Genomic DNA, 21,796 nt, shown 5'->3' with positions numbered 1-21,796 from the left:
CAGATACTATCAGCTAATCCAACATTCACTTTGTTGGATGTAAGGAGACCTTTATTCTAAAACTATTACAAATGTTCAGTCATTACACAATTCCCTCTTTGTTCACTGGGCATCGACAGGAAATCCTAACCTGCTCACTGGGCTGTCAGACATTAAATTATATGAATAAACTATGCTATCAACCAAAACTGGCTTTTGAGTGAGAGGCTGTGCAGTTGCTGACCCTACAAAGCGTTGTTTAGTTAGTTTTTGCTAAACTTGGTTCAGGAACTCTCAAATAGAAGATACACAAATATGATACAGTTACATTTTTATTTGTTCTCAATGAACAATACAGTCTTCATATTTTAAGCAGCACAAAGAAGCAACAGTCATTATTTTACAGAGATGTTTGTCTTCATTTAAAACTGCATAGGCACAGGTTACTCTACTAACAAACATTTAAACATGTGCATGACAGTAAACTCTTTATGCTGTATAGATAAGGTGTACAGTTATATAAATATCTATTTTTCTTTTATAAAGAAGCATTTTATGGAGCTAATTTATTCCCGCATTCTGGGAAAGATGTACTGGTGTGGGCGGGGTTGTGTTTGGTTTAGTTTTACAGCAGCCAAAAAAAAAAAAACCCTCCCAATGTGCTGTACAGATGGTCATGATTTTATTGTTTCAAGATAAGATTAAAACTATGGGCCTATCCTTTAAAGTAACTCTCAGCCAGTTGCTTAAGCCTGTATCTGCAGATCTACTCTTTCTCCATCATTTCCCCCTGTACTGTACTTCAGAGGTAATATTTGTGAGTCCAAAAACATTTATATCAGCCTTCACAATTATACTACAGAAACAACAATAGTAAGTAAGTTTTTACACACATACATGATATATAGCACATTTATTTTGACCCTTCATTTTGAACCTTTATTGTGATAATGTGATACTGATTCCTTTTGATTTTCTCATGCATGTTAGTGACAGCCGTTGCTATTTTCCATACTATTTTGTCACTTCAACAATAACGAGTATCACAGTGATCACCAATGCCCCCACAATAAAAGTTGCAGCGATCTCTTTCAGATGGTTCTTCATATCTAAAACAGAGAAAAACACAGCACTGAGTCATCTGGTATCATTTACAAGTTGAACAATCCTAAAAGGACTTGGCTTATTTATTAGAAAAATCATTGTTCCATTATGCAAAGGAATTTAAAGAAAATTCAAGGTTTCTTTACAGCCTGCGTTTTATTTTCATAGTTTGACCATCAGACATGTTATTTTTTAAATCTGATCACTGGGTACAATTTCACTATATCCACTACGGAAAGCAACACAAGCAGTCCATGATCTGAGAGATGTATTCATCAAAGCAGCTTATTTAGAGGTGAATCAAATGTGACCACAGCCAAAAAAAAACTGACGCATTTTATATTTGGTCAAATTTCAACTAGGAAATAGCACTTCAAACTGTAGTGGAGACACATTGGATAGTAATTGTACACCTTTGTTTTCACCTCCAAATATCCTTGTCTTACATCTCACTAGGAGTCAAAAGTTAACTTACCCAATATTACTGATGGCCACGACTATGAAAACAGACAAGCTTCAATGCTGGTGACTTGCTATCTGCAGTTCAGCTTTAGGCTTTAAGTTGTCAGGCACCTCATCAACAAAAAACAGAGGGAGCTTTGTACTAAAAGTCTTTAATTATGGGAAACACCCACTCGATAAATCAGGCAGGTGATGCCTCGTTTAAGCATCACCTGAACTTGAGGATAATGTTTTTGCACGGAAGGATTTTGTACCCACTCTGTTAGACTGGAGGCCTACTAGGAAGGTGTCACTTTAAAGCCAGCATGGACATGAGGATTACACACATCAGTAATGTAACAATTAAATGTACATGGTCACGTGAACGCTTAAGAAAATCTGATCTGATCACGATTACAGTCATACTTACAATTCATGATTTCAGTTGCTTTAGATTTCTTCAAGGACGACAGAAAGAAAAGAACATGAGTAATGAAAATTAGTAATCATCACACTATATCATGTGCATCACTTCAGTGGTGGAACACATTGACAGTCCCGTATTGACAATTTCACAATACCAGTGAACTCCACACTGATTGTATGTAAACCTGATTGTATTACATCAGTAAATCTAGTCATTACCTGGGTAATTTTGAGAAACCTCTGGATTTCTTTCCATGCGAATCCATTGGTGGGAGACTCGAGGAACGCATTCCCATGGAACAGACAATCCACTGTGAGTTGGACATTTGGTTTGTCCACCAGATTCTTGCTGTCAGCCACAACATGGTTAGGACTTAAGGTGTAATGCATCACCACCAGAATTATCGGTTTACCAGCTGTAAGCACAAAAATAACACAAATCAGTCAGAAGCAAGTAGAAACTTGAGAGTGGAGATCATTTTTTTACTCCAAGCTATGGTTACGTTTCTGCATACATTTGGCTCTTCAATTCACCTGCTATTGCCTTTTTCATGTCTATATTTTTGATCCAAGCTGTAAACACAAAATTATATAACCACCTTTAAAAATTTAATATGGACAAGCAGACAACTGCCTATTCACACATCTAGCATATACAGATCATCACCAGAATTTTTTGAAAACATGTAATATTCACTGTCCTCTTAGCTTTGCTTTGGTCACCACCAACTCCTAAGAAATACAAGCAAGGGGCTAAATGTTCCACTATGTTCAACAGCTAGTCACTGACTTTGTCTGTCTGCCACTTGTTGCTAGGCAGAAAGCATACATTGGCTTATCAGAGCTTTTAAGATTGAAACAGCTGTGGTCTGCAATCTAGATTTGGGAGTTGAGTTGTGATGAGAGTAAATCAGTTATCTTTGAGTTCATCACCATGAGTAATACCAGTTTTCAACCTGGATGCAAATGAAATTTAATTTTGTGGTACTCACTATGCAGAAAAACTACAATTTTAAAAATCATCAGGAACATCTGTTCCTAGAAACAGTGTCTCAATTATAGTGGCTAATCCACAGACCTGTGAACACTCTTTTTAGGGAATATTTCTTCAATAGAAAGTTACTTTGAGCCATGGTTGCCAAACCCTGCTGTTAGAGGGAGAAGTCACTAATCCTTGATGTAAAGACTCTGACTTTTCTCAGATACTCATGCAGTTCCACTCATATTAAAATTGAGGGTTCATTTGGCTGTCTTTGCATTGTTTTACAGAAGAATCGTCTCCTCACGCAACATCTCTCCAAAACTAGAATCCATTTTGTACAGTCGGTGCACTTGGTCCGTGCAGTCACAAATGCAGATGTCTACATAGAGGTGAAGGTGTCCCTCACTGGACATGGGTGGATGATGACAGTTGCGTCACGTGGACGCGGAAAGTGAATTGTTCCACAGTAACAGCCAAATTTTAGACTGAAATTGATTCATTTCAAAGGACTGCCAATGTGGGGCATTGGGGGAAATAGTTAAAAATAGACTCATTGCAAGATCAATTAGAGCCTGTGCAGAAGCAATCATTATGTAAAGTATTTTAATACCAAAATAAGGAGTTTTTAACGCTGATTGGTCAAATTTCTCCGTACACATCATTTGAGCAGCCAGTGTGAAACTGGCCAACCATTACCAGGAGCCCTATCCAGGGCGTCGCCGACGTCCGCTCCCACTCGTGAGGCGATAGGACAGAAAACCAGACAGTAGTCACATTCTTCAGGAGATTGCACCTCAGTGTGGCCAGCGTCTCTCAACTTTTTAACAAAGTCTAGATGAGCATCATTAGTTTTTCCCGCCAAGAAGACAAAGAACTTCCTCCATTTCGCTGAAGACAAATGAAGAAGAATGTTTGAGTCATTAATGAAAAAGTAAAACCTCATATAGACTCTGTTTTGTACTGAATGGAATTAACACTTTGAACAAGCAACAGACTGAATTTAGAATCCAACACTGAACTGAGGACAGTCATACGCAGCTTCATTTCATCACATTGTTTACTGTGAAGTATCACTTACTGATGTACATACTGATCTACAGGTGATTGGCTAACTACATAGTCAATAAATGTTGTAACTAGTGCTGAACAATTTGCACAAAAATACAAAATCATATTGCGAATACTTTGGCAGTTATTGCGATTGCGATATGAGTCACGATTTCAGTTGGAAGGGTCGTTCTTGCATTTCATTTTCACAGTAAAATATTTAAAAATGATGATGATGATGATGATGATGATAGTTTTGCTGGGGTCTTGTACCAAACAAGCATGTTCGTTTAAGTCTGGTGAATATGATTTGCATGCCAGAGCATCTCTGTTGCACCACAATGCTTCATTTATAGTATGTTGTGGCACAATTTACTATGATCAAAAAAATTGCAGCTCCAGCGATTTGGATATTGCACGTGATCATATTGCAATTTTAATAATATTTAGATTAATTGTCCAGCCCTAGTTGTAACTGAATAAAACAAATCAAATCAGTAAGTGATTAAACTTTTGGGTTGGGGTAGCAGAGTGCATTGATGTCTCTGTTTCTATACTACCACTGCTAAAGTCAGAAATGCTTGGATTAAACACAGCTTTAATCTACATATGTTTTATAAATGAATCAAAACTTTCAATCATGACTGCTTTGCCTGCTGATAATGCAGCAGATCTGCTCACTCATGTTTTCATAACATTATCATTATACAGTTACATTTGTAACAAAGTTCAACTGTAATTGCTGTAAAAACAACACTAACATGTTATGAAATGGTGAATTTGAACAGTTGCTTTTTTTTTCTCACAGACATAGAGCAAAAATTATCATTTGTATTTATGGCTACCTGGTGAATGTACAGTAAGTCCAAAATTGACTTTCCCTTTCGTTTTCACCTCCTTCACTGCCAGCTGTTAAAGCAGCTAGTTGCTAACTTAGCCAGCCTGCTGTTGCAGTGGCATTTTGAAGATTTCTTGCCTAAAGCAGCTGTCTGTAGCTGGGAGCAGTCTGCTGAGTCAGTTCAGGATTCATTACCACTAGCAAACAAGCAGCCAGTTGTTCCATTGATGATATACAAATATTTTTGAGAGTAGATTTAAATAATCACTAAATGTAATTTAGTGTTGCATTAGCAGATAAATGCAGTCAGTACATCCCAATGATTTCCTCACCTGACATTCTTTCGTCAGACATTTCTCTGAAAAGAAAGAGAGAGGAACGTTTAATCAACACAATTTAACAAAATTGAAAATAGCTAAGCTAGGCAGTATATGCGTCACAAGATCACTGTAACAGCTGCTCTGCACAAACACTTACTTGCCTACAAGACAGAGTTTAATATACCTGAGAAGTCTGTCATCTCTACCCCGGTGCATGGTTAGAGATTCAGCAGTTCACAGCCTCACTGGGATTATTTACAACATTCAAAGTATCTTACTTACGAAAGAGACTGATAATTTCTTGTAGTTTCTGGCATATCAGTCCCAGCCCGACTTGACAAAAAAAAATTCTCCGTCACTGCAGTAACTTTCACTTTTGTTTTCGGAGGCAGCGTGTTTTTAAGGTTGACCGCTGAGGAGGACGTGCAGAGATGAGACGTGCTGTTGGGTCACGTTTCCCAGGGTATAAACACAGCAGGGTAATTGGAGCAAATTTGTGCAGCAATTGATTGTCACTTATGTTGTTTTTAGATTACTGAAATCCCCTATGTTAGAGCCCCCTCACATGGGGGTGGAGGGAGTCTGATCACTGGGGAAGAACAGGTTTATCTTAAACCAGGTTAGCTGTGGGGTGAACTTGTTTTTAATTGTTAACTGACTAACTTGTTGCGTATTTCATTATCTAGGCGAAAACCACAGAGAGGAACGTCTGATCATTTGGTTCTTCTAGATTTTTATCAGCTACAGAGTTTTAACAAGGCAGTAAAGTACTGATATGTATAAGATTTATATTACCCTGCATGGAGAGAAAAGAACCAGGAACAAACAAGCTCTGAGAAAGCCACAGTAAACAGACAAAGTTAGTGACCAGCTGGTGAACACTGAATTGTAAACTTGGATAATTTTGATAGAAACAATAATTTCACTATATAACTGCTCCTATCCCCCTCCCCTGGTGCAGTCAACCTCCCCTCACAGGCAGGCTGCTTCCAGAAGGACCCGCCCCCCTGGTCCCAGTGCTGCTGACTGCTGCTGCCTTCAGGGTCTGCTCGTAAGCAAAGTGGGGAATACTGAAATACAATTTGTTGAGCCAAAAGTAACTTTTCTGATGACTGTTGTTTAAAGTCCCCCTCCACTCAAAATGCCTTTTGCTTTTTGTTACTTGATTTAGATGTTTGACCTTCACTGTGCAGACTGATGTACAGTGTGTGTGCAGAGTTTGACACTAAGAAAGCTGCTCTCCCATTCATCTGTTGATGGGGGTGGTAGGGGTGGGGTGGGGTGAATTTTAACTGGTGGCCAAAACATTAACTTATATAACCATTACATTACCTGGGGGAGTCCCGTCTTAAGTAACACCAAGGATATTGTTTACGCAGCACTTGGGAAAAGCACTTCTCAACGCAACGCTATAGTGGCCTGGTAGCACATTTTTGCTACCAGCCAATTAATCTGGCCAAGTCAAAGGGCACAAATCTCATGGGGGTTGGAAATTTACTTTTCAAGGTGGGATACCTTAAGGAAGACTGTGAAACAAATAACTTATAGGTGTTTTAAATGATGCCATTAGCAAAATACAAAGTGTGTAGTGTTTCGATTTAATGTCAATTCACTGAGATCACTGAAATCTAGAGTCACTCATTAATTGTTCATTTATTTAGCTATCTTTTCTTTCCACATCTGTGCATTCATTTTAGTTGAGGTAGTTGCTAATATCGTTCTTTTTAAACTTTTCCAAAATATTTTCAGGATAATTCTGCTATTTTCACATAAGAAATAAAAAAAAAAGAAAAAGAAATGCGATATTTCCGACAGCACCTGAAGGCAGCAGCAGATGCGGGTCTTATTTGTTCTCTCCAGCAGGAGGGCGTTCCTCTGAAGAAGATACTAATACAGTGTGGTGAATTATGCCGGCGTACTGATTCATATTTAGATGCTGAGCGAGCTCAGGTTGTAGCTCAGAGTTTTTAACACCAGAATCGGGCCTCCTTTGATGTTAGCCTTCCTGGTGGTATCACTGCCGGGGGAAAGGCGACAGAGGAGGCCAGGCTCGAAGACATGGAGGCTAACCGTCCTTGCAGAGGGAGTGAGCTGTAGGACGGTAGGCTCTCTCGCATTTCTTCCACCGTTAAGAAACAATGAAAGGCAGACAGGTCAGGTTATGGTGTCTCTCCGCTTGTTGGAAAAATGGCTCGTTAGCTGGATAAGTCCACTTGTTCTGCTCTAGCTGCAGCTTTCGGACGTGTTTTCCAGCCCGTCGTCGTCAAAACCTAAATGTTATGTGTTTTTTTTTTTATCCACACAGACAATAATGATGGTGGATTGAAGTCCTTTTTGAAGCCTTAGTCCTGGAATAGGAGATGTTCACTGGACCAAGGAAAAAAAACATCATACACATCATGTTTTTAACAGTTGGGCATTTTCTGTCGTTATTGATGGCTCTGTTGAGTTTTCCGAGCATTAAACTGGGGGGCAGTGGCCTTCAGTTTGACATACAGGGGGCAATTCCACATGCAAACACCGCGCAAATGTCAAGCATGATGGAAATACAACACACACTCATAAACATAACGGGTGCTGTAGCCTACAGTAGCAGAAAACGGTGCCTCAGGCTCAACAGTGTGTTAACACAACCAGTTTTTGGTACTTCAAAGAACCTTTAAGGAAAGAGTCTGCAGGAACAGACTCAAATATTCTGCCTTTATATTGTTACAGAGGAATCTTATTGGAAATCTTCTCTTCCAACTCTGCATTACAGGAACTCGTGATGTGTTTTTTATGATGATGTTTCCAGATACACAATCAAAAGTCATCATGGTCACCATAGAAACCTCTGAAGAAACTTTACACTGCAACTTTGATGTTCTTGTCACACATGTAGAAATTTAATTTTGTAATAACCATAGTACAGTATCATGATATTGCTTCTTCAAGTTTGCATTAAGTATTACTGTGTGACATGCCTGTCAGCTGCTGCTTAAAAATATGTTGTTTGCACAGTATTGGCTCGGTACAGATATATACAGTATATCAGTGCAAAATGATGATACTGAAATTTTACTAACATCTGACTTTTTGAGCATTTCTGAAATTAGTAAGACTTGCCGATATAAAATGATGAGCAGTCTGGGAGGAGATACAGCATCAGTGCACTGTACTTCCTCAAATGTTGATTTGGTTTAAAAGTTAATAAAACATTGAGGGATGATCAAATAATCAATCCATTTTCATGGTTTGGATTCTCTGATATTTGCAGATAACAAACAGCTTGGCTGATAAATAAATACTAATGAGAAGACTGGAAAAATGGAAATGAAATAAAATATCACAGACATAGCTGTGGAAATAGTTATGAATTATGGGATCAAGTGTAAGAGTAGTTTCCAAACTTTTTTTATTTTACTTTAAACCCATCACCAGGAGCCGGTAACACGAGACGATAAATAGTAACTCTACTCTTATATGTTTTAAAAATCAGTGGATCTTTTGACATAAGTGGAAACATATGAGAAAATAAAATAGAAATGTGAATTAATTATTTAGGTATGTAAATGTGCAACACATTTTATGATGTTCTCTTTCATATATTCTTTCAGTGGTGATCTCTTCGGGGTGTCGGCACCCCTAGAATGGACCCTGCCCACATTGGAGGGGATATGTCACCTTTGTATGTGCCGAGAAAAAGAAAGTCTGTCCAGTCACAACCTAAAAGTGGAGTGCCATGTCCAGGTACAAAAAAAAGATATTATTCCAATCAGTATAATCAGTGAACACCTGACATTGTTATTTTGACTGTGAAACATCATGTAATTTTACCTGCCCCTGTGTCATCCATGTAGATGAACATGTCAGTTTTTGTTTTGAAAACTATACAGTAACTTTGCAATAGAGTTTTCATTGTTTTGAATCAAATTAAATTTCAATCTTTCCAACAGTTGTTCAGCGAATGCCAGAAAGAGCCTGTCAATCAAATGCAGTTGGATACCCTAAGGTGAGAGTGGAATGTACATCCTGCTGCTTCTGTTTCTGCATGTATGTGTATTATTTTTCTACCGCTGGGTTGTATCAAAGAAGCTATCAAGTAGTTACCAGAAAATGTTGCTAATAAACAGTGTTTGAATGTGGTCGTCCATTTCCTTGTTCTAATACTCAGAATCTGTTAACTTTATGCACACGGTTGGATCTTCACAGTTCTGTACTTGAATGTTTTAGAATGACGAGTCTCAAGCCCAAGATGCTCTAAAGATGAAAAGAACTTATGGTAGAAAAAGGTAAGAAACTGATCAGTCTATTCACAGTTCATTTGAATTAGCATGACAACTTTACATGACAGATGCGTTTACAGATGTGTCTCTTGGCTTTCATCACAAGCTTAAGTGAGTGTTGAGACGTACTCATCACCACATTAAAGACTAAACATTTAAACCTGGCATTTAGCAGATACAGCTGTTGTGTAGCTGACCAACAATAACTAACAAAAAATACTGTTAATGGAGCCGCTAGCGACTAAAAATGAGCTGTCTGCATGCAAAATTCAGTGTACGTAGATATCACACACCAGTCCGCTTCACTTCACATTCATGATGATGTCAACAGGATGTCAGGTATGATTCGGGCGGGAATGTGGAAGTAACATTATGTATTATACATTTTTTGATGAACAATGTCTAATCCAGCAAGTTAACATTAAATAAAGGACATGTGATGATGACAAAAACATGACAGTTATTACTAGAATTTTATTACAAAGCTCCTCTCACAAAGTATATTTACCTATCATTTTATTCCAACTATGTGGCTGTGAGCATGACTGTTTAATGCCTGCTCTCTGATGCTCTGGCTAGTGTGAAGACTCCTCATTTGTCACCATGTCAAGTTGAAGTCCAGCTGTTTTACATTAAACATCACTGTACAATGCAGCTGTAATGCCTGGACTTTAAAATCTTACTTTCCCGCCAACACAGGATTAGTGATGATGAGCTCAAATTTCATTAACTGACGTGTTTATGTAGATATTAAGGATGAATTCACTTTAAGAATGTTTGAGTTTATTTGAACTTTGTTTTATTCATTTAATGTGTGATCATACCAACATTACATTATTTCGCTGTGGATCTCATCTCATTGTCAGAGTTGACTGTATTACTGCAAACAAACCTAGAATCATACCTACTTATTATATATAATATGTTCCCACCACCAGTGATTATTCCAGTGACTGACAGTAAATTGCTCTGCTCTAAGAGCTTAAAGGCTTTATTCATCTCAGAACAGAAAAGAACTCTCAGAGAAATAATTGAATATGAGCATTAACAGAGACTCATGTTTATATCCTTATGTTTCATTCTCATTGCAAACAAACTGAGGTGAAATCAGTTCAGTTGGGAACAGAGAGCTCAATGCTTAATTAGATTAAAGGTAAACAGGAAACTTCTCTTGGATCGCACCTTCCACCAACTATTCACCTCCTGGGCTTTGACTCAGCCACAGCACAGTCAAGCTGTCATTTGTTTTCTTTTGCTGTTATATGCACAACTATGTTTGTGCCTCAGATGTTCTAAATTTGCTGCAGTCTTTTTTTGCCAAGTATTTTTTTCCAAATGGTAGTAATAAACGTGTCTCTCAGGAATCAGAATCAGAATACTTCATTGATCCCAGGGGGAAATCAGGTTAGGTAAGGTCAGCAAAGAGAAGAGAATAGGAAGTAGATTACAAAGGTAAAGATAAAATATACAAATAAACACACCACCTCTTCATTGTTAACAGTTTGGAATGTTTATATCCTTGATGAAGATGATTTTTATGTGTGGAATCTTGTCCAAATCAAGTTAAAATTCAAGTGAAGTTCTCCTAATAGGCAGCTTTTGTAATACTGATCAGTTATGCAATAAATACTGTATCCCATTCATAATGTCTGAGGAAGACAATCCTGCCTGATATTTAGAAAGGCCAGTGGTCTGAGTGAGCGTGTCCTGTGAATGCATTTCTGCCACACCAGGTAAAAAATGTTTTATGGTCATTTCTGAAATAATCTCATGTGTAACATTTTTTAATATCAGGTATGAGGACCTCCAGAGTGTTTCCTTAGGAACAGTAGATTACCCAACCACCAGCTGCTCAGTGATGTCATCAGGTGAGCTGGCCAATGGGGAGGACCCAAGCTCCATGGCCCCGCCCACAGCGAGGCTGCCTCCAAGATTGGTGGCGAAGGACACGTGGCCTCAAGGCCCAGAGGCTGGCAGGGAGCAGTCCCAGCCTCAGGACCAGGGCTGGAACTCCATTAGGGACAGAGGCCCTGAAGCCTGGGCCCCAGGAAGAGACCGACCCCAGGAGCAGGTCTGGAACTCCGGCAGAGACCGGGTGGGACACTCCAGTCAAGACCAGACATGGATAGCAGGCAGGGACAGAGCTCATTCTGGACAGGACCAGGCCTGGATGACGGGTCGGGACCGAGGTCCTGAGCAGGGCTGGGCAGCTGGCAGAGACCGAGGCCAGGATCAGGCCTGGAACGCAGGCAGGGATCCAGGTAGAGACCGGGCGTCCTCAGGACCAGAGCAGGCATGGGGATCCGGCCGAAACCAAGACCAAGCCTGGAGCAACACAAGCAGAGACAGAGGACACGTCTGGAGACCTGGTACATATTCAGACACACTGTATTCCATGATAATAGTCAAATACAGGACTCACTGTATGTGAGGTCTCAACGTAGGCTGCTAGTCTGCACATCTGAAAGATCTTTACTTTAATTTCTCACATTTTTGTTGCCAACTATATTACATGTCAGGTAAGGAATCATATTTTTCATGACAAAATTTAAAAAAAAACTGAATGAATTTGATGATTGAAATCCTTCTAACTCTGACTCTGATTGGCTGACTACAGCAGCACAAAATACTACAGATTGGCCTGAATGATCATATGTTAGTTATCGATCCTGAATTATGGTTAATTATTGCTAATTTAGTGAAGTTTTTAAAAGTGAATGCACCAAGAGTGAGGCGTCGACAGACTGTTCTTTGATATTTTCTGACTTTGCGGTTTTGTGGATTGATTTTTTTCTTCCTCTGTCATTTTAAAGACTTGAACATGAAGAAGGTCCAGAGAGTGGAGATGGAGCGAAGCCCTCCTGTTAATAACTTTTCCCAGCCGCCAGAGGGCAAAGAGTCCTGTAAGTCACCATCCAGTCTGATATCTGATGGGTTAAACCCATCCTTCAGATGCCCTCCTGCATCAAGGTTGTCTTGTTCACCAGTCTTAGAACACTTTATTTAACCCTATTCAGCATTCAGAAGCAGCATATAAACATGTAGTAAATGGTTTATACCAAACTTATGTAGCTTAACTGTCTATATCTGCATACTTCTACATTATAGTGTGTTACATTTAGTAAAAACAAAGTTTTTTACTACGGTTTTACGCTTTAGTAAAACACTTGCATTTTCAAAACAAAGGTTTTTTGTTTTTTTTTAAATTGAACCAATTGAATATATGATACAAATCATTTTGTAGTATTCACTTTTTTCTTTTTTTATTACCCTGATGTGATATTTTTTATACAATTATTCAGTAGCTCACCAACAAAGCTCTCACTTTCACATACGAATAGTGTGAGAAGAAGTTGTCACATCTTTTCCACAAAGTTCAGGGAACGAAACAGTAAATCTGCCCTAATTATAAAGTGGATTGATGCCTCATTGTGCTGAGCAGCAGCGTTAAAAGACACTTCAGTGTTCAGATAGAGCGTCCTGTTGGACCATTCCCACCGACAGTATCTTTGATTGATCAGTACAGGGCATTTTTTCCATTTCAGCAGAGTGATAGCACTGTTATTTTCCCTGTGGAACTTATGTTCATTTGGGCCTACAGTTGTTAATCATGTTAAGTATTACTAAGATGAGTTTACTTAGTATCAGCAGTTGTAATTTTCTGGCAGCAGTTCGTGCAGATCAATCAATAAAGAATAAAAAAATTCAGCTGCTGTAGATGTAGCTGAAACTATTTGCACAGGAGGAAAATGATTGGTTTGTAATCATTTCTTGTTGTACAGATAATAATAGCACAATCAATTTGTAAGGGTTTGATAGTACTTTATTTTTTCAGTTTAAACATATTGTTCAGATGGATTGAAAGAAGAGCACAGGCAGCAGAGGAAGCAGGAAAAGAGTAAATCGGTTTTGGATAAAAATAAAACTCGTGTGATGAAAATATTTCAGGTTCAGATGGAGGCAGTGTTGGTGAGGCTTCGACCGCCCAGCCCAGCGAGGAGCAGAAACCTCCGGTCCTCAGCACCAAGAAGGAGCCTCCTACCTACCCCCCCGGTGAGACTCTGTAGCAATAGACTACAGCTGAGACTTGGACTTTATATAATCACACTTTATATTGGACACTCCTCCTTCTGGAACATCTCTACTGAGTAAAATAAATAATATCTTTATTTCTTGGCATCCACCAGGAAGTCAAGAGGAGCGCTGGCAGCTCCAGATTGTGGCCAAAGGCAGAGTCACGTGTCCGAAATGTAAGAGTGTGAGCAGAAAGACTGTGGAGGGGCTGAAGAAACACATGGAGAACTGCCGACTGGTGAGCACTCCACGTTTTTTATATTTACTTAGTCTACAATAAATACAGTTTTAAAGCATATAGCCTTTCATATATATTCCATACAGCGTAGCAGTAGAATGTAGCAATCACTGAATCTGCTGTTATTAAGACAAAACATACACATCTGCACTGGAATGTATCCGAACTGTAAGGCCCACAAACTAATGAATTGGTGTATGTGATGTAACTTTAATCTGTTGTGTGCAGCAACCTTTTACCTGTCAACACTGTGGGAAACAGCTGAAGTCTTCAACAGGGATGAAGTATCACATCATGGCTGACCACAGTCATCTGGTAAGACTATTCCTCTCTAATCCTCACGCTGCCTACCTTCTGTTACCAGTTTTAAACTTTAAACTACACATTGAGTTATTTCCTCCGTCTCAGACACACAGTTTGCAACAGTCAGATTTGCTTTCAACTATGATGATGTTTCAGCTGTATAATTGTGAGGAACCGTCCATCACTTGATGAACAAAGCTTTCATTGAAGCAGAGTATGCTTTGAAGCACACTCTTTATAGAGTATGAGTCTTTTTGTTTGTAGCCTTCGGCAGACGACGCCAAGGACCTGGATGATCGCGCCATCAAAGACAAACTGCGAAAAATCCTGAAGAGACTGGGCAAATTAAAATGCTCTAAAGAGGTAAACAGACAAATCATATCCATCTAAGAAAGAAGAATAAGTATGATGTGAGAAGAGATAATGGCATGGTACAATGATTTCTGTTTTTTTCTGTTTCAGGGCTGTAACGCTGCATTCACCAGTATTATGGGCTATGTATACCACATGAAGAAGTGTGGGAAGGAGGAGTCCGAGCTGGAGAAGATGCTGTTGAACTGCTCCCACTGTGGGAAAACATACAAATCCAAGGCTGGTCTGGAATACCACCTTAAATCAGAGCATGCTCCTGTGAGTCCTATGTTTTTTAATCTGTTAATTCAGGTGATTCAGACCAAAGACACAGTTTGATTAGCACATTTAAAGATGCTCTGGATTAAATCTGAATATTTTTTTTAAATATCTTCTTCATCCAATTTAAAACTCTTAAGTCTTAAGATGTATAACATACGCCTTGAAATTGTCCCCCTCCTCCTACCCAGATGCCCCAGAAGACTGAGGAAGACGAGGCACTGAAGGCCCAGAGGGAGGCCAACCCGGAGAGGACGGCCAGCGGCAGGGTGCAGCGAGCCTCGGCACAGGTGGCCAACTTCCACCTGGCTGAAATTGCCAACAACGAGTTGCCCAAAGACTGGCCCAAGAGGAAGTTTCAGTCAGACCTGGTGCCCGATGACAAAAAGGCAAGAGGAGAATCACATTATATGCAGGGTAGTTGGAGAATATATGAGGGTATCTTTACTCAGAACACTGCAAAACATTTTCGCAAACTAGTCGCTTCTATTTATAATCATTTTAAAGGCAACTGCACCGAGATATTAACAACAACCATATATACCAGTATAATGTTGGTACATATATGCCTGGATTTGGGCTTTGCAGTTTCATTAACTTCCTCTTGCTCATGTTGTCCATAGTTAAAATATTCCCGACCAGGCCTCCCTGCCTTCAGCCAAGAGGTGCTGAGGAAGTGGAAGAATGAGGTGAAGCTGCAGAGGAAAGTCCAGTGTCCCAACCAGGTACAGAACTACTTCTTCAGATTATGTGGGATAATCACATTTTTGAATTTAATTGATTTTCTCAGTGATGTGGTTGAAGGCTGGTTATGGGATGGTGCTTATTGTATTGTATGCTATTATATAATACTATGAGGATGATAACATATGATATAGAAAATAAGACACAACCATCAGCAAAATCCCTTGAAATAAAAATGAAATAACTCAAATCAAACAATGTACATGTTTATAAAGTTATTTTTCATTTTATTGATTGTTCAGTCATGTTTGGTTTTGCTTTATGTGGAGGTGATATTTATATTTGTTAGATTCCTTTAGTTTATATTTCAAGCCAAATAATCCAGTTCTATAAGCAGAAATCCATAATGTTGTTGTAATAACATTTGTGTCTCCGTCAGGGTTGTGGCTGCACCTACACCAGTGTGTCTGGGCTGAAGGCTCATCTGGGACTCTGCACACGGGTAGGTCATCTCCCTCCCTTTTCTCTGTTCAAGTGTGTGCAAAGACCAATGAATGTACAGAAATTGTGCTTCTTGGAATTTGTGGCAATATAACACACAGTGTGATAATAAACTATAAAACACACCACAATAAACTTTAAGAGTCGGAGCAGAGAGCAGAGATGTCTGTATTTTCATGAGTCCAGTGAATAGTTGTTAAAGTGTGGGATTTTCCAGAGCTTGATGATCAATTCATGGTTCTCATTTGATTTGATTTCAGGGCGACTTTGAGGCTGGAAAATATAGATGTCTCATCTGCAACAAGGAGTTTAACTCTGAGAGTGGAGTGAAATATCACATCAACTCTGTCCATTCACAGGTAACGACCAACTGCTCTCTCTGGTTGTGTCACTGTAAGCAGACAATATTTAATTGAACGCTCGCCACACGCTCACCCCTGCTAACTTGCTCTGACCCTGTCTTGTGTTTCCTCTCCTCCTGCGCCTGTGTCTGTGTGTGTGTGTGTGTGTGTGTGTGTGTGTGTGTGTGTGTGTGTGTGTGTGTGTGTGTGTGTGTGTGTCTGTGTGTGTGTGTGTGTGTGTGTGTGTGTGTGTGTCAACAGGATTGGTTTGTGACAAACAAAAAAGCCTCCAAGAAATTTGAGAAGTTCCTCAAAAACCAATCCAAGGAGTTTGTCCATAATGTGGACAAGCAGATTGTGGATCAGTACCACCATCACCACCTCCAGCATCATCATCATCAGCAGCATCACCACCACCACCACCACCACCACCATCAGCAGCAACATCAGCTCCAGCACCAGCCAATGCAGCACCCTCTGCAGCCACTGCATCACCTCCAGCACCAAACCCAGCTCCTCCATCCGGAGCACCAGAACCTCCCTCCACAGGTGAACACCCAGCTCCAGCAGCCGATTCTCCAGTACACCCCTCTAGAGCCCCCTGCGGGACCACTGTGGGTGGATATGGACCGGAGAGGAGCCATGCCAGGACCAGAGCAGGCCCCGATCGAGATGGAGATGGCTGATGTTGACAATCCCGGAGAGGACAGCAGCGGGATGGTGGAGGTTAAAAGGAGAGAGAAGGGGGAGAGAGGAGGGGAGAGGGGGAAGGCTGATGGGAAGAGGAAGGATTGCCTTGCTTTTGGCGCTGGTGGAGGCGGTAGTGGTGGCGGAGGTGGTAGCGGCGGCGGCAGCAGCAGCAGCAGCAGCAGTAGCAGCAGTAATACCGGCAGCTCATCCAGCGAATCAGAGGTGGAGCAGCAGGACAGGCAAAGACAGATCGACCAGTGGAATCTGAAACGACCGGGCATCATGGAGCCCCACCCTGAGGCTGGAAAGCGACAAAGAAACACTTAAAAAAACCCAAAACTACACTTTACAAACACATGTCAGATGCTCTCATGCACCACAGCTGATTTTAACAGAAGTAGGAAGAGATACCATCGGGTGTCCGTCCACACTTTATTAGCTGTGACAGTGTGACATGATGAAAACAAATCCACGTTTTCCCACAAGACAAACAGGTGAGAAGGCAGCTGACGACAGAGCTACAATCTGTAACTTCTGATGTTTTGGAATTTGAGAAAGCTTTTAGATGATGACGGGTTCCTTCAAGGAAACCTCAAGGTGTCGGTGTGGTTACGAGACTATACACTTCTGGTTCAGACGCTGGCTCTGTGTATTGAAATGGTTGTCGCTGTATAGCTCTGAGAAATATAGTTATACCGTTTATCTGTGTGTTTATATGTAACAGATTCTTTTCACCAACTTTCAATGTGTCTTATTCTTTTAAAAAGTTTGATAAACACTTTTATGTTTACCTGAAAGGGAAAAAGTTACTCTAAACTGAAGAGAGGATGCTTCAGACTAGTGTTTTGTTAGACTTGTCTAGTCGCTCTCTCTCTGAAAACATTTTGTGCCTCTTAAGTATGATCGATATAACTTCATACTGCTCATCATCACTTTTAATTACAACCAGTTGGCCTTTTCTGGGCTAAATAACATTGGAAGTGTAACTTTTCTGGTCAGATCTGATAGAATCAGTTCTCCCTTACCTTTTCATCTGTGGGATTTCATTTGTTCAAACAGGCTAATTATATATGAAGAGCAATGAAGCAAAAAAAAAAAGGCAAAACAAAGTTAATAGATACACTTCAACATTTTATGAAACATTTTATCAAATGAAAAGATCAACACCACTCTTCTTAAGTCCAAAACAACAGTCCATCCATCGCTCCAGTACTTCAGAGTTGAAATAGTTACAGCCTTTACCTCCTCTTAAAACCACTAATTCATGTTGTTTCATTTGTGTTTATACTTATGAGATGCAGCTTGTTTAGTACCCAGTGTTAGAAGTTTTGTAAGGGTAGTTTTGTACTTTGGACAGAAGCAGGCTAGCTCTTTCCCCCTGTTGCCAGTGTTTAGGCTAAGCTAAGCTAATCGTCCCCTGAATGTAGCTCTATACCAAACACAGACGTGAGTGGTATCGATCTTCTCATCTAAACAAGTTTATTTCTCAAGATATTGAGCTAGTGGTGACACTGTTCTCTCGATGTCCTCAACACACAATTTCCGATTAACAGAAGCATCAAAAAAGTAAAATTGTGATTAATGTCATTAATTAGATCTTAAAATGGGCCGCAACACTGAGTGAAGCCCATCTCTTCATGCAGTTTTGAGATCTGTTTTTTAAAGGTTGTTGAGATGTGAGAATCTTTCATTTGCAGTGATGTGTTTTTTTATCTTAGCTTAACAAAAGTAAAGACCACCACCTCAACACATCCAAACTTCAGAGAACCATCTAAACTAAAGGTCCACTTACTAGCTTTTCCCCAAGCTTTCAACCACATCTGAAAGCTGGTCTTCCTCTGTGGATGGAGTTTGCTTTCTCCAAGCTCCTCTTTCTCTGCTGACAAACCCTGCAGATGTGAGTTTAAAGTTCTCTAAAAAGCAAGTAAGTGGACCTTTAAGATGTTTCTTAAGGCTGCAACTTACGATGAGTTTCATCATTGATTAATATGCTGATTATTTTTCTGGATTAATCAATGAGTTATTTTGTCTGTGAAATGCCCATCACGGTTTCTATCAAGGTGATGTCTTTAAAAGTCTTGTTTTGTCCGACAAACAGTCCGAAATAAAAGTTATGAAGTTTCATATAATATCGACAAAGAAAACCATTAGATAAAATAGCTGCCAATCAATTTTCTGGCAGATGATTAATTGATTAATCAACTAATCATTTCAGCTCTAATATTTTCCTTAAACTGCTTTGTCCATGTTAAGAACGCTCAGTTTGTAAAAACCATTTTAAACATTCCAAGTTGGACGATTGTTCACTTACCGAACTAATATCAGCAGGGACACAAAGAAAGCACAGAAATATGACGGCTCTTAATGTTTAATCAAGAAACAACAGCCAATAAACTTCGAGGACGTCTTATTGATTATGTTACAGTGCGGACATGCGGTCAGAGTGGGGGATTTTTGACGAGCAAATGAACAGGATTATAGGGAAGCACACATCCTCTCCACCTCACTCACAGACATTGACACAGGTGAAGTCTCATGAAGGAAAGTATTTAACATGGAGGGTGGGTGTTTTTCTTTTCTGTTAATTCTTCAAAGTCACACCTGCTTTTGTCTCAGAATATTTAACCAATAGCATGTAGCCTAATGTTTATGTACTCTGCATTTTGTATCTACTATAGTGGTGTACGGTTATGGATGGTTGTCATTGTTGTCATTTGTTTGTAATGTTTTTTGTTTTTTGTTTTTTTTTACGTTTTTTGCATTTATGAATGTATTTGGTTATTGGTTTCCCGCTCTGTTGTGCACTTCTGTTTATCATTTATCATTGGAAACATTCAGCGAGGATTACCCTTTAATCTGTGAATCTGTCTATAACAAACTATGTAAAAATATTTACTGTATCTGATTCTGTTGAAAGTGCTTTACCCTTCATTGCCCTCCATCAGATGCCTTTTGGAAGAACAGCCTGGGTTGTTTAAGTTTGAGAGAGAAAACCTCCTGGTACATGGGAAGTATTTCAAAAAGCTTGATTTTTTTTTTATTATTATTATTATTATTCACCATGGATCTCAAAAAGTGGTGGAAAACATTTTCTTTTACTCAACACTGAGTAATAAGCCTGAGAATGCCTTTCTATCAGGGGCCCAAACACTAAGGGTGTTAGAACCCTAACGTCACTGTTTATTATATTTCTTTTGCTGATAAAAGTGTTTGTGCAGCTTAAACTGTCAACGTTAGGAAAGTGTCATTTTCATGGGAGCTCCGTAGTTCAGTTGATTATATAACGTAATATTCATCCATTCTCTTGACATCCCGATCGATCCACAAGTGTGTTGAGTGATAGGACCCAGTACACTGATGTGCAAGGTTAGTTTTTACTCTATGTTTACTTAATATTATGTTACTTGTGGTGCTAGTCAGTTGTTGCATCATTTACTAAGACATTGACTCTGATGAAGTTTGAATGTGTTGCAGTGGGGCTTTTTTCTTTGTTTAGGCACTGTGGATGTTGCTACTCATGCTAAATGCCCAGTACTTCCCAATAATAATCATGATGAGATAATTAATGTAATTATTTTTCATCACCTAGGTCAGTGTTTTCCGACCTTTATGCCCTGTGATACCTTGAAATAAAGCAATATTTACTTGTAACCCATCGTTACAGTGATCCACTGGCTATAACCAAGTCAACCAAGAGAGGCAATAAGAGGCAATGTTGCCCAGTAATTTATAAGAAAAAAAGCAAAGATGAGAGGAACATCTGGAAACTATTTTTGCATGGTTTTTTTTAACCTGTTAATTTTCTCGTTAAGATTAATCTCGTGACCCTTTGAGGGCACATGAACACAAATTTGGCCACTGACTCACTGTATGTGTTCTGCCGTTGCTGCTGAAATACTTCCCATGTGGATTATGCTTGTGACCAAATCTTTATCACCATGCATGCACTTTGAACTGTTTGATGGCACAAAGAACAGCATTGCTCAGCATTAAGAGAGCACCCTGGATCTCTGACTACATTTCATTTTATACTTAAAAAAAAGAAGCTTTTTCAGTGAAATCAGACATTTAATGGCTTAAACTTCTTATTTGGCGGGATAAACTACAGTAGTTTAGCTCAGACATGTTTTCACTTTGCACCTTGTCATCCTGCTGTTACTTTATGTACAGTAGCATATGTTTTTTTTAATGTTTGAGCCCAGATGTATCATCCAAATTGAGCCTTCCATCATGTTTGTATTTCAGTGCCAATAGATGAGTTGCTAACTACTGCAGGCTTGTACTTTCACAACAGAGAGGACTAGTGAGGGGCATCAAATATTTACCAAATACTGAAGGTTTCATTTACCTTTGAATGATTTTTTTTTTGTTTTTTTTTTCCTAATCATAGCCCATCACCCCCTGCAGATGCTGTGTTTCAGGGTATTCAGTGAACATGTAACATCTTGGTTAAAATGGTTGATTTGGTCCTGACCTCCTGAGGAAGGCTTCATCCAGTGGCTGTTCTCGCTGTAATGCTGGAAATAGAAAGTTACTGTGCTCTGTGCGTTAAATGAATGAAAACACTTAAAAGCTGTTCTCACATCATGTGGCCCATCACCACCATCCATACAGAAAATATACAGTCATATATTATCTAGGCCAGATTTAAATTAAGATTCAGTTAGTCGCCTTGTACCATTTGTAATAACAAAGCAAGAAAGCACTTTTTTTTTCATTTTATGAGACATAATTTCTGTTCAAGTGAAAGCGGTTATTGTCTCAGCCAACAGAACATTCAGAATCTGTATATTTAATATGTTATTACTTGTTTTTTTTTTAGAAGTTATGTGCTGCTATTTCATAGTACTAGCAGTGTTATAACAACAGATAATTAAAAATTTAATTCATGGTCATTTTGGGCTCTGTGTCCTCAGTAACAGTGATGGAGGTA

The 21,796-nt window shown here is 39.4% G+C and overlaps 2 protein-coding genes across 6 annotated transcripts; one reads left to right on the top strand and one right to left on the bottom strand.

The window, feature by feature from the left end:
* Window positions 1–298: 298 nt before the first annotated feature.
* On the bottom strand, window positions 299–7,063 carry si:ch211-245h14.1 (uncharacterized protein LOC563420 homolog). Of its 4 annotated transcripts, none has more exons than XM_056404900.1 (6): window positions 6,956–7,063; window positions 5,150–5,175; window positions 3,629–3,820; window positions 2,170–2,366; window positions 1,955–1,982; window positions 299–1,088 (listed from the first exon to the last, which is right to left on the bottom strand). In XM_056404900.1, exons 2-6 carry the CDS (start codon window positions 5,169–5,171, stop codon window positions 994–996), a joined length of 534 nt encoding a protein of 177 aa, XP_056260875.1. In that variant the 5' UTR covers window positions 5,172–5,175; window positions 6,956–7,063; the 3' UTR covers window positions 299–993. The 4 variants fall into 4 exon arrangements, with proteins under 4 accessions (XP_056260875.1, XP_056260874.1, XP_056260872.1 ...); XM_056404899.1 differs by lacking the exon at window positions 6,956–7,063 and adding an exon at window positions 5,416–5,875; XM_056404897.1 differs by lacking the exon at window positions 6,956–7,063 and adding an exon at window positions 5,420–5,873.
* Window positions 7,064–7,111: 48 nt separating this feature from the next.
* znf512 (zinc finger protein 512) lies at window positions 7,112–21,758 on the top strand. Of its 2 annotated transcripts, XM_056404895.1 has the most exons (16): window positions 7,112–7,238; window positions 8,734–8,866; window positions 9,073–9,128; window positions 9,350–9,408; window positions 11,197–11,771; window positions 12,216–12,305; window positions 13,351–13,455; window positions 13,590–13,714; window positions 13,943–14,029; window positions 14,282–14,380; window positions 14,480–14,647; window positions 14,839–15,036; window positions 15,271–15,372; window positions 15,771–15,833; window positions 16,093–16,191; window positions 16,435–21,758. In XM_056404895.1, the coding sequence occupies exons 2-16, from the start codon at window positions 8,767–8,769 to the stop codon at window positions 17,188–17,190; spliced, it is 2,682 nt and encodes an 893-aa protein (XP_056260870.1). In that variant the 5' UTR covers window positions 7,112–7,238; window positions 8,734–8,766; the 3' UTR covers window positions 17,191–21,758. The 2 variants fall into 2 exon arrangements, with proteins under 2 accessions (XP_056260870.1, XP_056260871.1); XM_056404896.1 differs by lacking the exon at window positions 7,112–7,238 and having other exon boundaries at window positions 8,791–8,866; window positions 9,329–9,408.
* Window positions 21,759–21,796: the final 38 nt, after the last annotated feature.

Source organism: Seriola aureovittata, chromosome 19 (genome assembly GCF_021018895.1).
Source record: "Seriola aureovittata isolate HTS-2021-v1 ecotype China chromosome 19, ASM2101889v1, whole genome shotgun sequence".
Classification (NCBI taxonomy): domain Eukaryota; kingdom Metazoa; phylum Chordata; class Actinopteri; order Carangiformes; family Carangidae; genus Seriola; species Seriola aureovittata.
This window is presented reverse-complemented; position numbering and strand designations above follow the sequence as displayed.